The 14,971-nt window shown below is 33.8% G+C and overlaps 1 protein-coding gene across 1 annotated transcript in view; it reads right to left on the bottom strand.

The window, feature by feature from the left end:
* LOC145263612 (elongation factor 1-beta-like) overlaps positions 1 to 11,631 on the bottom strand; it is a 34,255-nt gene extending 22,624 nt beyond the window's left edge. The window contains exon 1 of the mRNA XM_080120455.1: positions 11,453 to 11,631. Within this exon, the coding sequence (XP_079976581.1) occupies positions 11,453 to 11,532 (80 nt within the window). The 5' untranslated portion in view covers positions 11,533 to 11,631. The remainder of the gene's footprint in view (positions 1 to 11,452) is intronic.
* Between the last annotated feature and the right edge of the window lie 3,340 nt (positions 11,632 to 14,971).

Genomic DNA, 14,971 nt, shown 5'->3' with positions numbered 1-14,971 from the left:
CATTGTTCCACTTATTTTCTTATAAAACTAGCCTGGGTGTGTTGAGCAGAAAAAAAAATAAAAGTGGTCGTAAGCAGGCAGCTCGAACACATCCCACAGACGAGGAAAAGAAGGGGGGGGGACAACCTGATGCGTTTGCTGTTGCGCTGATCGGCAAACTGAAAGTGACGTAGGTTTAAATTAAGGCTAGACAATCGAAAAGCGGGGTGATTTTTTTTTTTTTTAAATATTGGCAAAAAAAAAAGTGACCGCTGACAGTTAAGGGTGAAAGAATTCATGTTTTTGGCCAATTTTTCAATATTTGTCGTCTGAAGAGTTGAGCTTCAAAATGATACCGATCTCGGGGAAAATCCGTCGCCTCTGTTGAAAGTTTTAGGCAGACATACAAACAAACATACATTTTAAACAGACAGGTGAGATTTATATTATCGCTGCAGACTAATTTAACCCCCCCCTTTTTTTTTTTAATCAAACAAAGTTGCCACAGCTTTATTTTTTTAATATTTTCATCTAATGCAAATATCGTTTGTTCGTTGTGTTTAGCATCGTAAGACAGAAACGATTCTCTTAATACTCGCGTAGAGACTACATTTTGTATTATTAATGTTATCAACTCTGTTGCAGCTTTTTTTAATGTTGATTTAAAAAAAAAAAAAAAAAAAAAAAATCACGGTTTGAGAATTCTAAACGCAATGTGTGATGAAAAATAAACAAATCTTTTAGTAAAAGAGTTGTCACCCTCAGCACAATGACAAATTGTAAAACAGCACCCTTTTGAGCCAGTTCTATAAATTCTTTGAACTGAAGCAGAAAATAAAAATCCTTGTAATAGCCCCCCCCCTCACCACTTATTAAGGCATGGAGGCCACTTGAGGATAAGAGTAATGATTATAGCGTAGTAAACATAAGTAGTGGAAATTTTGTAAACTGGATTACTTAGGGGGACAGTTCATCAAGAACTTGTTTACGTTGGACTTGAAGAGAATCAGATTGTTGTCAATCGGAAGAGAGTTCCACAGGCGTGCAGTTCTAAGAAAGAAACTTTGTTCATGGAATCTGCATTTAGGTTTAGGCACAGATAAAGAGTGTGCTTTTCGTGAAAGTTAGGTGAGGGGGGACCATAGATTGAAGCTCAGCTGAGCACTTGCCATGAAAAAGAAGATAAAGCAGAGATAGAACATCTCTTCTGTGGGAAAGAGGTTGCAGGGAAGAGAAAAGGGCATCCCCCACTAAGCTACGAAGTCTATTTTGAACTCTGTCAAGGCAGGATAAGCTGCTTCTAGCAGCTCCTGCCAAGAGATGGCAACAGTACTCCATCGTTGGCCGTACCTGGCTTTTATAAAGGTAGAGAATTGCATCAGGAGTGATATCTGCTGGAGCAGTAGAAGGATCCCACCATCTTTCCGGCGACGTTGGCAATGGATTTGATGTACGTGTTCCATTTCAGGTCAGGAGTAAAGGTCAAGCCCAGGAGCTTGTCAAAACATGAAACCTCTCTAAGACGATAGCCATTCATTTCAACCGATGTCAGATTGGCATCAGAACATATATGGTGTAGAGATAGAAGTGTGTGTGTGTGAGAGAGAGAGAGAGAGAGACAAAACATGAAGCCTCCCTAAGACGAGAGCCATTCATTTCAGATGCCAGATTGGCATCAGAGCGTAGATGGTGTAGAGATAGAAGTTTGGTTTTAGATGCATTAAAAAGTAACCAGCCACCTCTTTCCCCGTTGTACCACATGCTCAAGATCAGAGAACTTGGTCATTTATGGTCTTTGATGTGTTGCCATAGATTGTAGTGTGATCAGCATAAATGTCTACAAATGATATAAGAATGTGATTTGGGAGATCATTTATGTAGATCAGGAAGAGAGTTGGGCCCAGGATGGACCCCAGCATTAATACCGAGAGCTTCTGATTTCTGCCCATCAACCGCTACTCTTATGAACCTTTCAGAAAGAAAGGATTTAATAATTAAGACATTTCTAGCTATACCATAGCTGGAGATCTTGTGAGGAAGTCGTTTCTGTCATACCTTATCAAGGCCTTTGATATGTCAAGAGCGATTTCCCTAGAGAGGAAGCCTCTGTTGAGAGATTTGCTAATCCTATGAAATATAACTGTAAGCACATCTGCTGTAGATCTAGCAGAACGGAAACCATATTGCATGTCACTAAGGTTGTTTTTGCCGAGATGGTTGACTACTTCTCTATTTCACATTGATTCCAGCAACTTACTCATGACACACAGGAGACTTATTGGTCTGTACCGAGAGGGAGATGAGCGATCACTGTAATTCTTAGATACAGGGCATACTGATGAGATTTTCTAGATGTTGGGAAGCATTTCTCCTTAAGACAACGCTTAAATAACTTTGTAAGTATGGGCGCTAATTCTGGTTGAAGCTTTTTGAGCACTATAATAATGCCGCCATAATAATAGCGTTTTTTCAGATACTCAAGGAAATACTGGGGGTTGGCGGCCTTGATCATAAAGGGTAGAATTAGCTGCAAAGATCTTGAAGTGCTTGGAAAAATTAAGCTACCGGAAGTGGATATGCTTGATTAAGGAACGGAAGCAGGACACGAAAAATGCAATTATATATTTATTTTAAAAAATTACTTTTAACACTTGTGTTATAAAAAAAAAAAAAAAGTATTATCTTCTATAATACTAGCAAGGGGTACCCGGCGTTGCCCGGGTGTTTGTAGAAAAAAAAAAAAAAAACCGGTGCGCGTTTTTGATTGACGTGACGATAGTTATTAAGCAGTTAGCATTTTGTGCGGGACAGTTTTTAATGAGGTCAATAAATCGGTTTGTTTGTTTTTAAAAACCCGCTCCCCCGTCTGGTATGACGAAGTCGACATTGACCAAACGTTCTCTGGCTCTGAGCCTGTGATTAGAGTCGAGTTTCGCTTTTTATTTATACCGAAAACCGAATGTAACGCGTGCCGATGCGGGAAATGTGGAATAATTAACGTTTGAAAGTCAATAAAATTAAATAGACAGGCGAGCTCCGTGGTTAAGTGTGAGATATTACAATTTATAGATGATATAAAAAGTTTTAAGTTGTGAAGTGAGCGAGCGCTTCTCTGAAAGAAGCCTTTTGTGGACATCGAGGAAAAGCATACATACATAAATACATACATTTTCGCTTTTATATATATAGATAAAAGGCAAAATTTGTGTGTGCGTGTGTGTGTTATGGAATATACATTTTATTGGGCATATAACCCTTGACAGGCAAGTCTTATATAATAAAAGCATGACAATTTTATTAAGCATGAAGCCCGAAGGGAATGGGGGGTCCACGTGGTCTATTGACATGCGACGGATCCCGACGAGACCGGTATCATTTTGAAGATTGATGTCTCGGACGACAAATATTGAAAAATTGACCAAAAACATTAATTCCTTGACCCCCAACTCGGCTGTTTTTTCTTGTTTTTTTTTTTTTTTACAAGGACTGGTCGCTTTTTTCATAGATATTTTTGCAAGTCATCGTCTCCTTTTGATTGACTAGCCATAACTCCAACGCTCACAGTTTCCAGTTGCGCAAGGGACACATCAACTAGGGTTTTTTTTTTTTTAACCTTAGGGATTCAAGTCTAACTGCCTACCTACTACAACTTTTTTCAACCCCCCCCCTCTTTCCACCTAAACTGCTATTTTGACCCCCCCCCCACCACGACCACTTTTTTGGTCCTTGAAGAAACAAAAACGAAAAGAACACGATTTATTTGATAAGTGGATTTTGAATCGGATGTTTAAAATCTGCAATAAAAATTAAAGTTTTGTTTATTTATGAAAAGTTTTTTTTTTTTTTTAAATAAAAGAAATTTTGGGTTTGTTTTACTATACAGATTCGAAAAATTTGTCAAAAAACAAATGTTATCAAAGACAAGTTATTTTTTTTACCTAATGATAATTTTTTTAGTGGTTTTATTTAATGTAACATGTTTATTCAGCTCGAAAAACGGTGTTTACCGATGTATTTGAAAAAAAAAAAAAAAAATGCAAATGGCGGCATATTCGCTGTTTGGGAAAATGAGTTTAAACAAAAAAAATATACAAAAGACTGTTAGAAACTCGCTCAATATGTTACCGTGACATAGGCGGACACATATTCGATGGGTTTCTAACACTATTTTGTATAATTTGTTTGCACTCATTTTCCCTAACTTACCGAGTTCAATAGCGAGCATGCCGCCATTTTTATTTTTCAAAAATATATCGATAAACACTGTATGATTTTCAAACCGATTACACGTTTTAAAGCGAGTAAAAACACTAAAAACATTTGCAGATAGGTAGAAGAGTAACTTATCTTGCCTTTGATATTTGTTATATTTTTGTTTTTTTTGACAACTTTTTCAAAGATGTAGAAACACAAACCGAAAACTTTAGTAAAAACTCTTCACTTATATTAATCACTTATGAAAAAATTCTGTTTACATTCAGTGAAAAAGCGATGTTCACCCACTTTATTCCCTTTTGCTCGATACAGGGTGTGAGAGTTTTCATACAACTAAATGACACTCCCGTACTAGAAGATGAGGTTTCAATGCCAGACAATTTAAAGCTGAAAAGTTCAAGTTAACCGAACAGAGCTTCTTGTTGGTTTCCATTCCAAGTTTTTTTTTTTTTTTAAATCCGAAACATTTGCTGCAAAATAAAAATCGATCATGTAAGCTTCGGAATAAACATTGTATCAGCTTTAGACGATACAATTTGATAAAAATTTTTTAATTTTAAGTGCAAGTCCACAGTTCAACCTATATTAATTTTTTTTAGTAAATATTTACGACATACCCCAGCATACCCCCATGTTAAGAACGGCGTTCAGAATAAACAACTCCCCAAACTCAAAAGCCGTTCTTAACATGTGAAGGGGGGGGGTGTTTATTCAAAAAAACCGTTCTTAACATTGAAAAATTTTTTTAATCGGTTAAGATAGCAAGATGTACCTATTTACTATGCCTCCCCACGGGACAGAGTTAGACACCAGGGTCGTTTTTTAACGTGGAGAAAAGGTACAAAAATAAAAATTGTCTCAGTCGTGAAGGATTTCTCCTCCACCGAAAGAGAACAAGAAAATGAAGTGCAGCATCTGAAGAACAGATACTACACTTTGATCTTGACCAAAAGGCCAACACAATCATGTTGACACTGGTTCTCGCCAGATCAAAGTTAAGTAATGTTCAGCCTGGTCAGTACCAAATGAGAAGGCTAACTGCTGTATGTACTTTCTGGGAAAGTTGGGCGTGGAGTCAGCACCCTTACTCCGAGGTAAAAAAAAAAAAAAAAACCTCCTTGCTACAAAAGCATCTACAAAGTTGTAGATGGCCTATGCCCCTCCTGGGACTCAAGGCTATGGATGGATGGGTAGCAAGATTAGGTCCGAAAATCCAGCCTCGTTCTGTAGGCATTGCCAACCAAATGTGAAAAGAAAGCACGATTCCTTGACGTCAGATTTGTGTTAACTATACGAACTATGGAAAAGCAGAAGCGACTTAATGATTTTTTTTAAACCTTTGTTTATCTTCTTCAAACTGCAATTAATAATTAATCTTTGTTATAATTTTGTTAGGTTTTAAGATTTACACAGTTTAACGATTAATAATATTATAAACACGTGTATATTAAATATGAAATACGGTTTTACTGAATGTTCATTTGGTAACTAACGGCTTTCATATTTTGTTCGGTAAAAAGAGACAAATATGAGAGCCATCTAGAAAATGCTTAATATTTTCAAATCGGTTTTAATCTGGCAATAAAATAGCTGACAAGAGTCATGTTCATATTAAAACTTAATATTTAATTTTTTTTTTTTAAACAATTAAAAATCTATGTTGTAATGAAACATTTTGAAATAATGGAATTTTAATCGTTTTAATCTTTGAAAAATTAATTAATTCTTAGAAGTTTCTTTTTCTTGACAATTCTGCTGATTGAAGTATATATTAATTCGAAAAAACGTTATTAAAAAACAAAACTCACCGCCATCGTTTATGCTATTCTTACATGATGCATTCGTGCATGGACGCGCGTAGTAAGGTGACTTGTCACATTGCGGAAGAATTTTTAAGCAGACATTTGAAATAAGAAAGTTTTCAAAAACAAAATGGGGTTCATTTTTCTGTGTTACGTAGTTTTTGATGCTTTTTAAATTTATCTAAGTTTTCACGAGCGATTTACGAAAACAGTTTTATTTTTCGCTTTTTATTTTTTTTGTAATAAACTTCGGGTTTTGTTTTACTATACACAGATTCGAAAGAAAACTTTGTGTTGTTAATTGTCATGAAGAGTTAAGCCAACGTAAGTGAATAAATTAAAAACGTTTGTAAAAGTGAGAAATTATTAGGTACGGGCAAAAATGGGTGGACAACGATGGGGGACCTAGTTTTGAAAGCAGATTTATCATAATTTTTTTGTAGGTTTTCGACTACTTTTTGATTGTATTTGAAAGATTAAGGATTAAACTTAATTTCCAAAAGGAAAAAAAAAAAAAAAAAACTTATGAAAAATGTTTTCACGACGACCTACTCAATTTAGTTAAATTTTGAAGTTAAATTCAATGTAAAAATCCGGTGCAAGTCTATAAATGGTCCATTAGTAATCTTTTTTACTATAAATAGCTAAAAAAAAATCTTTATAATGTACATACTTGTCACTGCATGAAAATGCCATATTCCAAAAATGACGTAAATCGATCAAGTAGTTTTTTTTTTTTTTTTTTTTTAAAGAAAATCAAATATGAGATATTTTATCGAAGAAACACTTCCCGCCATCTTGTTTTTGAATGATACACAGCTAGCGACATCTGTTGGGAATATAAGATCGGCAAGGGGCAGACAATCGACTTTCCACACTATAGAAAAAAAAAAACTTGGAAAATTAAGACATAAGTTTTTGAGGATGTTGGAAACGAAAATAACGTTTAAAATTCCAGCAAACGAGTAGTTTCCAAAATATTAAGAAATGTTAGTTTAAAGAAAATGGGGGATCACTTTTCTATAATAATTTAACCTATAATGATCACCCACTTTATGGCCACCACTAGTGTAAAATTTGAATTTACGCCGCTGAAATACACATTTGCCGAATTTTTGTTGGAGGAGCGGCAATGTGTGGGTGCTCAATTTACGTAAAGTTTTTGTGAAAAATTAAACAGTTCTTCTGCTCGATGTATGTTGGCGCGTTACTTACGGAAAAACGGTAAATTAAACTGCAGAAACACCTGTTAAATGTTGTACAAGTTTTATAATTGAAAACACCCCCTCCAAAAAAAAAAAATAAAAATGCTTTTGTAGACAAACCGCTCGTGAAAAAACTACGTAACACAGAAAAATGAACCACATTTTGTTTTTGAAAACTTGTTATTTTAAATGTCTGCTAAAAAATTATTCCGCGATGTGACAAGTCACCTTACTACACGCGTCCATGCGCAAACGCATCATGTAAGAATGGCATAAACGATGGCGATCAGTTTGCACACAATAGTGCAAGGGTTCAGGGATTAATACCATGCAAACGGTAAATTTGCGACAGGTTTGAATACCAGATTCGTTGTCAGCGACCTCGAAAACAAAAAATTTTATTGGTCGGTGTTCTGTTGTAGTTAAAGTAAACATTTACCCATTAAATTTTTTTGCTGGTCGCCATGGAACTCAACGCCCAAGGAGTACCAAAATAGCGCGGATCAATAAGTGCATTAGCACCAAATAACATTTCAGTGATTGAGATTGTCGGACTGACTTCCTCATCTTGGTTGTTATTGTCACAACGTTTCGGCCGTTTTGCCCTCCGGCCTTCGTCAAATATTTTGTATCGAACTGGGGAACCGTTTGTTAGGAGCCTCGAACCGAACCCTTTATTATTATTACGGGGGTACTGTGTTCGGACTCCAGCTAGGCTCTGGGACATAGTTGCTGATTCGGTTTTGAATGTTACTTTTTCACTGCTTTCGTTCAGGATTGAACTCAGCACCTTTGGGTAACTGTAAACTTTTGATACAACGTCTAGGACCACTCGGCCATATGTCACTAGGACAATAACAACCAAGATGAGGAAGTCAGTCCGACAATCTCAATCAATGAAAACACCTCATCTCAAAAATACAGACAATTACTAACATTTCAGTGTTTACGACATTCCATGAGAGGTACGTACATGCTAAAGTCTTTGTTTATCGCCACAAGTGCTAATTTTAACTTTCACAAGCACTTAAACCATTAAAAATAAATAAATAAATAAAATAAAATAACGGTAACATAAGTGCATAAGCACCAAATTTTTGTTTTGTTTTCATTTTATTAAATCCGGTCAAAAAAAAAAAAAAAGGGTGAAAAGTGCACTGGGGGAGTGGGGGAGCACCCGATTATTTACCTTTAAGAAGTCTTCAAGTTTTCATAAATAAACAAAACTTTTCATTTTTATTGCAGACTTTAAGAAGTCGTTTTTTTTGATATTCGACTGCTTACAGCTGCAGTCGGGTCTGCTGCTATAAAAAAAATTTTTTTATAGTATCGCTGACTAGAATTATGTACAATAATAATAAAAAAAAAAAAAAAAAAAAAAAAAAAAAAAAAAAACAATGCTTTCGGTAATAGTTAATGGCCACCATGTCTCTTGCCATGCAAGAGTAAGACAGCCGGCAACACACTGCACCTCCAGATTCGTTTACCTTCTCGGAACGAACACTTGTTCTTGCATTGCGGACAGGTAACATTCAAGATGGCGTCTGATTCTTTCTTTAACACGGTAAGTTTGGGAAAAAGTGTTATAAATAAAAGAAAAAACGAATACTGTTAAAAACTCGCTCAATATATGTTACCGTGACATAGGTTGACATATATTCGGCGGGTTTTTAATAGTATTTTGTATAGTTTTTTTTTTATTTATAACACCTTTTTCCAAACTTACGGTGTTAAAGAGGGTGTGAGACGCCATTTTGAATTTTCGAATATATCGGTAAACACTGTATGTTTTTCGAGCTGAATAAATATGCTACATTGAATAAAAACACGAAAAATATATCCAGTTTGGCAGAAAAGTAATTTATCTTGCCTTTGATAACATTTATTTGTTATATATTTGTTTTTTGACAACTTTTTCGAATCTATGTGTACAGTAATACAAACCCGGTTTTCCTTTGCAGTAAATGCTGAAACATAAAAAGAAATATCGTCTGCTAAAATCACTGACAATTTCTGCGCATGCGCACCCACTTCACCATGGCGGCCAGACATTATGTGTCAGTTTTGCTCATAATTCTAGTCAGCGACACTATAAAATGTGTTTTTTTTTTTAAGCAGCAAACCCGACTGCAGCTCAGCTGTAAACAGTCGAATATCAAAAAAAAAAAACAACGACTTCTTAAAGGTAAATAATCGGGTGGCACTGGTTCCCCAGTGCACTTTCACCAAAAAAAGTTCAGGCGAACTTGAAATAAAATAACGCAGGTCGCAGGTGTCGTAAAACTTTAATTAAACTTGAAAATATTTAAAAATAGCGCGGATTCCATTTTTACTTTCACCAATTTTCCTGTTAATAATTACAAACTCCGGCAAAAAAATATCCATCCAAATAAAAAAGAAAGAAAGAAACACGCAAAAATTCTTTCCTTGTAAAAATAATGATTTCTCCCTCAATCGAACAACGTTCAACATCGGAGCCGATGCGTATTTCGCTAGTGGGGTAGCAACGTCGGCCATTTATTTTTTGTATATCACACTTTCCAGTGTTTCTGTTGTTTGAAGTTAATTCGGCACTTTGTTCAAAGGCTAGGTTCTGCCTCGACACTGGTGACGACAGAGTACCATGTAACCCACCTTTCTCAGAACGAGGCTTAATTTTCGGATCCCATCTTGCTACCTTTACCGAAAAATTTTTTTATGATGTACATAAAAATCATAGAACGAAGTGATGAGAGCCCACCCGCTAAAAAAATGAGCCCCCAGTTTAATTTTTTCCGACGAGTTTCATAAATCACAAACTTAAGTTCATATTAGCAGGAAAATTTTTTGAAAAAAAAAAAAAAAAATTAATGACTTTTAAGAAGGGGGTTCAATTTCTAGTTATAACGTTTTACTTCAGTGCTACCTGACTTACGGTCCATTTCTTTATACCGACGTGTCACGTGATTAGAACGTTTTAACGAGAAAGTGAAATCCCTTAAGTCATTAAATTATCTTTTTCAAAATTTTTTCATGATTAAGAACCAAGTCCGTATTCTATAATAATCGTCGGAAAAAAAAAAAAAAAAAAAATATATATATATATATATAAACATATTTTTAGAGGGCGGCACTCTCATGCAGGTCCGCCGGGGAGGATGTTTTGTACCTATTCTGTACTTTAACCTTACAATTGAAGAAAAAAAAAAAAAAAAAAAAAAAAAAAAAAAAAACTTCAATTAAACTTGGAAATACGATTTAAAAAAATCGCGCGGATCAGTAAGTGCATTAGCACCTTTTTCTTTATGAAATTGTTAGGAGAAAGTGCAGAATGTTGTATTAACAATGGCTTTCCAAACATTATTTAAGCACGGTCTGTATTCTGCACAAGTACCAGAATTTCAAAATTATCTGACAATCATATGAAGAAGTTCAAAATTATCTGACAATCATATGAAGAAGTGAAAATGATTTGATGTTCCAAACATAAAATTTCAAATAGTTAGGGGAGGCAGGTATATAATGAAATTTCATATTAAAAAATGGGTTTGTATTACTGTACACAAATTCGAAAAAGTTGTCAAAAAACAAATATATAACAAATAAATGTTAGCAAAGGCAAGATAAATTACTTTTCTACCAAACTGGATATAATTTTCGTGTTTTTATTCAATTTAACATGTTTATTCAGCTCGAAAAGCATACAGTGTTTACCGACGTATTGGAAAATTCAAAATGGCGCCCGACTCTCTTTAACACGGTAAGTTCGGGAAAAGGTGTTATAAATAATAAACTAGACAAAATACTATTAAAAAACTACCGAATATATGTCAAGTTATGTCACGGTAACATATATTGAGCAAATTTCTAACAGTATTTTATCTAGTTTATTATTTATTACACCTTTTTCCGAACTTACCGTGTTAAAGAGAGAGTCGGCCACCATTTTAAATTTCCCAATACGTCGGTAAACACTGTATGTTTTTCGAGCTGAATAAACATGTTAAATTGAATAAAAAACACAAAAATTATATCCAGTTTGGTAGAAAAGTAATTTATCTTGCTTTTGATAACATTTATTTGTTATATATTTGTTTTTTGACAACTTTTTCGAATCTGTGTGTACAGTAATACAAACCCAAAAACGCAATGATGATTTTTAAGCCGATTTTTTTTTTTTTTTATTAACAGAAAGAAATAAAAGTCAAGTCGAATTCGAAGACACGTGGTCATTTTTTTTTTTCGAAATATGTAAAACCAAATGAAACCTACCCTTCGATATAACTACGTTTAGCAAGGTAGTCATTTAAAGCCTTGATGCCCGATTCAACTTTCAGATCTCCAAAACCCATTTTGATATGATTTTCTTTCCAAAAAGATGAGAGACTTGAAAAGTGTGATGGCTGTCCTGCACGTACAAGATGGCGAAGAGACCGGTGCAAGGGGAAAATGTCCCGATTTTTAAAATTTAACGGCGGATATTTTATAGATATTATTCTTAATTAAAAAAATCCCATGTTTGGATATAGATTTTAGAAAAAAAAATATGTCGATAGAGAAAGATATATCGACAAATATACTAAAATAAAATATCAAAATTATAAAATATATAATGACCAGTAAATTAAATAGGGTCACATGGTCAGCACCGTTACTAACCGGAAATTGCTTCAACCCGTTTTTAATATTTTATTGTAATTGTATGGTATAATTAGTTATTTATAATTAATAACTGTAAAATTGTTGATATTAAATAAAATAATTAATTTAAAATTATATTATGCAAACAAGCGGTTACAAAACAAAAAAAAAATTTTAATGTAGAAAATTCTAGGTGTTTAACTTATATCTCGAACTTTCTACATCGGGAAAAAATACAGATTCTAGAGATAAACATTTTTGGGTTTGTGTTATTTAGTAAAAAAATCAAATATATAACAAATAAATCTTATCAAAGGCAAGATAAGTTACTCTTCTACCTATCTGCAAATGTTTTTAGTGGTTTTAATCACTTTAAAACGTGGAATCTTTCGAAAACCATGCGGTGTTTTTATCGATATTTTTTAAAAAGAAAAATGGCGGCGTGCTCGCTGTTGAATACGATAAGTTTAGGAAAATGAGTTCAAACTAAATAATTATACAAAATACTGTTAGAAACCCATCGAATATATGCCCGCCTATGTCACGTGAGTAAGTTTCTAACAATATTTTGTATAATTAGTTAGTTTGAACTCATTTTCCAAAACTTACCGTATTCAACAGCGAGCACGCCGCTATTTTTTTTCTTTTTTTACCGTAAATAACAATAGATACCTCCAACGCGTGCCACAGTTCCTCCCTCTCCATGTAACACTATGTCATTGTGATTGGGTTTGTTTTACTGTACACATAGATTCGAAAAAGTTGTCACAAAACAAATATATAACAAATAAATGTTATCAAAGGCAAGACTGCGTATGTTTTTAGTGTTTATATTTAATGTAACATGTTTATTCAGCTCGAAAAACACAGTGTTTACCGATGTATTGGAAAATTCAAAATGGCGCCCGACTCTCTCTCGGAGACGGTAAATTTGGGAAAAGGAGTTATAAATAAAAACCAGTCAAAATACTGTTAAAAACTCGCCGAATATATATCAGCCAATGTCACAATAACATATTGAGCGAGTTTCTAACAGTATTTTGTCTGTTTTTTTTATTTATTACTTATTTTCCCAAACTTACCGCCTTTGATAACATTTATTTGTTTTATATTTGTTTTGTGACAACTTTTTCGAATCTATGTGTACAGTAATACAAACCCTTGTGATTTAATATTGTTATTCTAACTTTTTTTTTCCATTTAAAAGAAAAAGCTTCAAATAAACTGCTAAAATTTTTTACATCATACAAAAATAATGAAAATGCGAGACAAAAAATCGTGTTTACATTATCGACGCTTTAAAACAACGTAGTGACGTTTTTGAAGCCATAGACATACCCATGTTTTAAAAATCTATCAAAAATCAAATAATAGTCATATTTTCCTGAAATTTTCGATATTCATTATTAAATAAACTTACATAATAAAAGTAGGTTTCGTTAAATATATGAGAGGAAATATTTTTTTAAGTGTTCTATTCCGCCCCTCACATTTCATATTACGAAAATTAAACAAAATAAATGTAGGACGATAAAAATTTCAACATTTTTTTAAAACTGAAAAGATCAAATACTTAAAAAAAAAAATAGTTATTTTTATATATATATAAAATCCTGTTATTTATTTCACTTACCTAAAAGTTGTAAATAAAATCGAACATAAAATCAATATTATTATGTTAAAAAACAACACCTTCTCTTGCTAATTTTTTTTCTTTTTTGAATTACAACAACAACAACAACAACAACAACAAAAAAAACAGAATTCTAAAAAATAATTATTTTTAAAAAGCTTAAATGATATTAAATTTAAATATTATGCGATATGAAGTTTAAACAGAAAAATACAGTTTCTAGAGATTGGAAAGCAGACCAGGGGAACAGAGTTCCACAGGCAGGCATTTCTAGGAAAAAAACTTTGTGCATGAAATTTGTGTTTAAATTTAGGCACAAATAGAGAATATGGAAAATTGTTGATAGTGGTTGTAGCTAGATGAGTATTTTTTGTGAAAGTTTGGTGAGTGGGGACCATAGGTTGGAGATCAGTTGAGCACTTGTCATGAAAATAATGATAGAGCAGGTAGAATAGGATGATCCGAGCAGTTCCCGCCCAGTAGTGACTCCATTTTAGAACTTATCTGGCTTTTATACCGGTAGAGGATTGCATCGAGAGTTAGATACCTTCTGGAGTGCTAAAATGATGCAACCATTTTCTTCCGGTGATCTTGGCAACAGATTTGATGCAAATCGTTCATTTCAGGTCAGACCCAGAAGTTTGTCTAAAAGAGGGAGCTTCGTTTAGATAAGATATCAATTTGGGTCAAAGGGGGATTTATCCAAGGCATTTAAGTGATTTAAGTGTGTTGGTAATATTTCGGAATGCGACCTGATTAGGTAGGGTTTTGCATTTTTATATAAATAGCTTCAAGGATTTTTAACATTTGTTTCATGGTGTAGTATTTTTGTGTTGTTGGTTAAAATTTCTCTGCAGTTTGAGGGAATCAGTGATATATTTTATATAAGTGTTGAAATATGGCACTAGATTCAACATTATGGCAGGTAAGGCGACAGGATAATGTGGTAGTGGTATGTCTGACGTAATTATCAGTTGCATTGTTTGTATAGGACTGCCACTGACCCTAAAAGTGGCACGCTCTCCTATTCCCCATGAAACTACCTCCCCCCTGGCTGCCAGCAGACCCACTGATCCTCACTCACACCTTTGCTCACAATCCAACTATTATTTAAATAAATCTACCCATAATTCCCACCGAGCTTCCCACACAAATTCCTGAAGATGTGTAGATGAGTACACAAAAAATTAAAAGTTAAAAAAACATGGATGCTTCGAAAAAGGAAAAATGCTTGGACCATACATCCATACGTTCGACGTATATACAAAAAAGATAACACGTAAAATTGAAAAAATAAAAAAGGTATTACAAAACAGAAGCTTTCTGTTGTATTTAACAATGTCTGCTTAAATGAAAAAATACTGCCTAAATATATGCAATATATATATATATATATATATATATATATATATATATATATATATATATTCTCCAGTTTTTCAATTGCACCGTTCAGGAGCATCGGGAGCATCACTAACAAGACAAAATCTTGATTCATCTAACCAGAAAACATTCCT

The sequence above is a fragment of the Euprymna scolopes genome, chromosome 39 (assembly GCF_053919585.1).
Source record: "Euprymna scolopes isolate OS-2025 chromosome 39, ASM5391958v1, whole genome shotgun sequence".
Taxonomy (NCBI): Eukaryota; Metazoa; Mollusca; class Cephalopoda; order Sepiida; family Sepiolidae; genus Euprymna; species Euprymna scolopes.
This window is presented reverse-complemented; position numbering and strand designations above follow the sequence as displayed.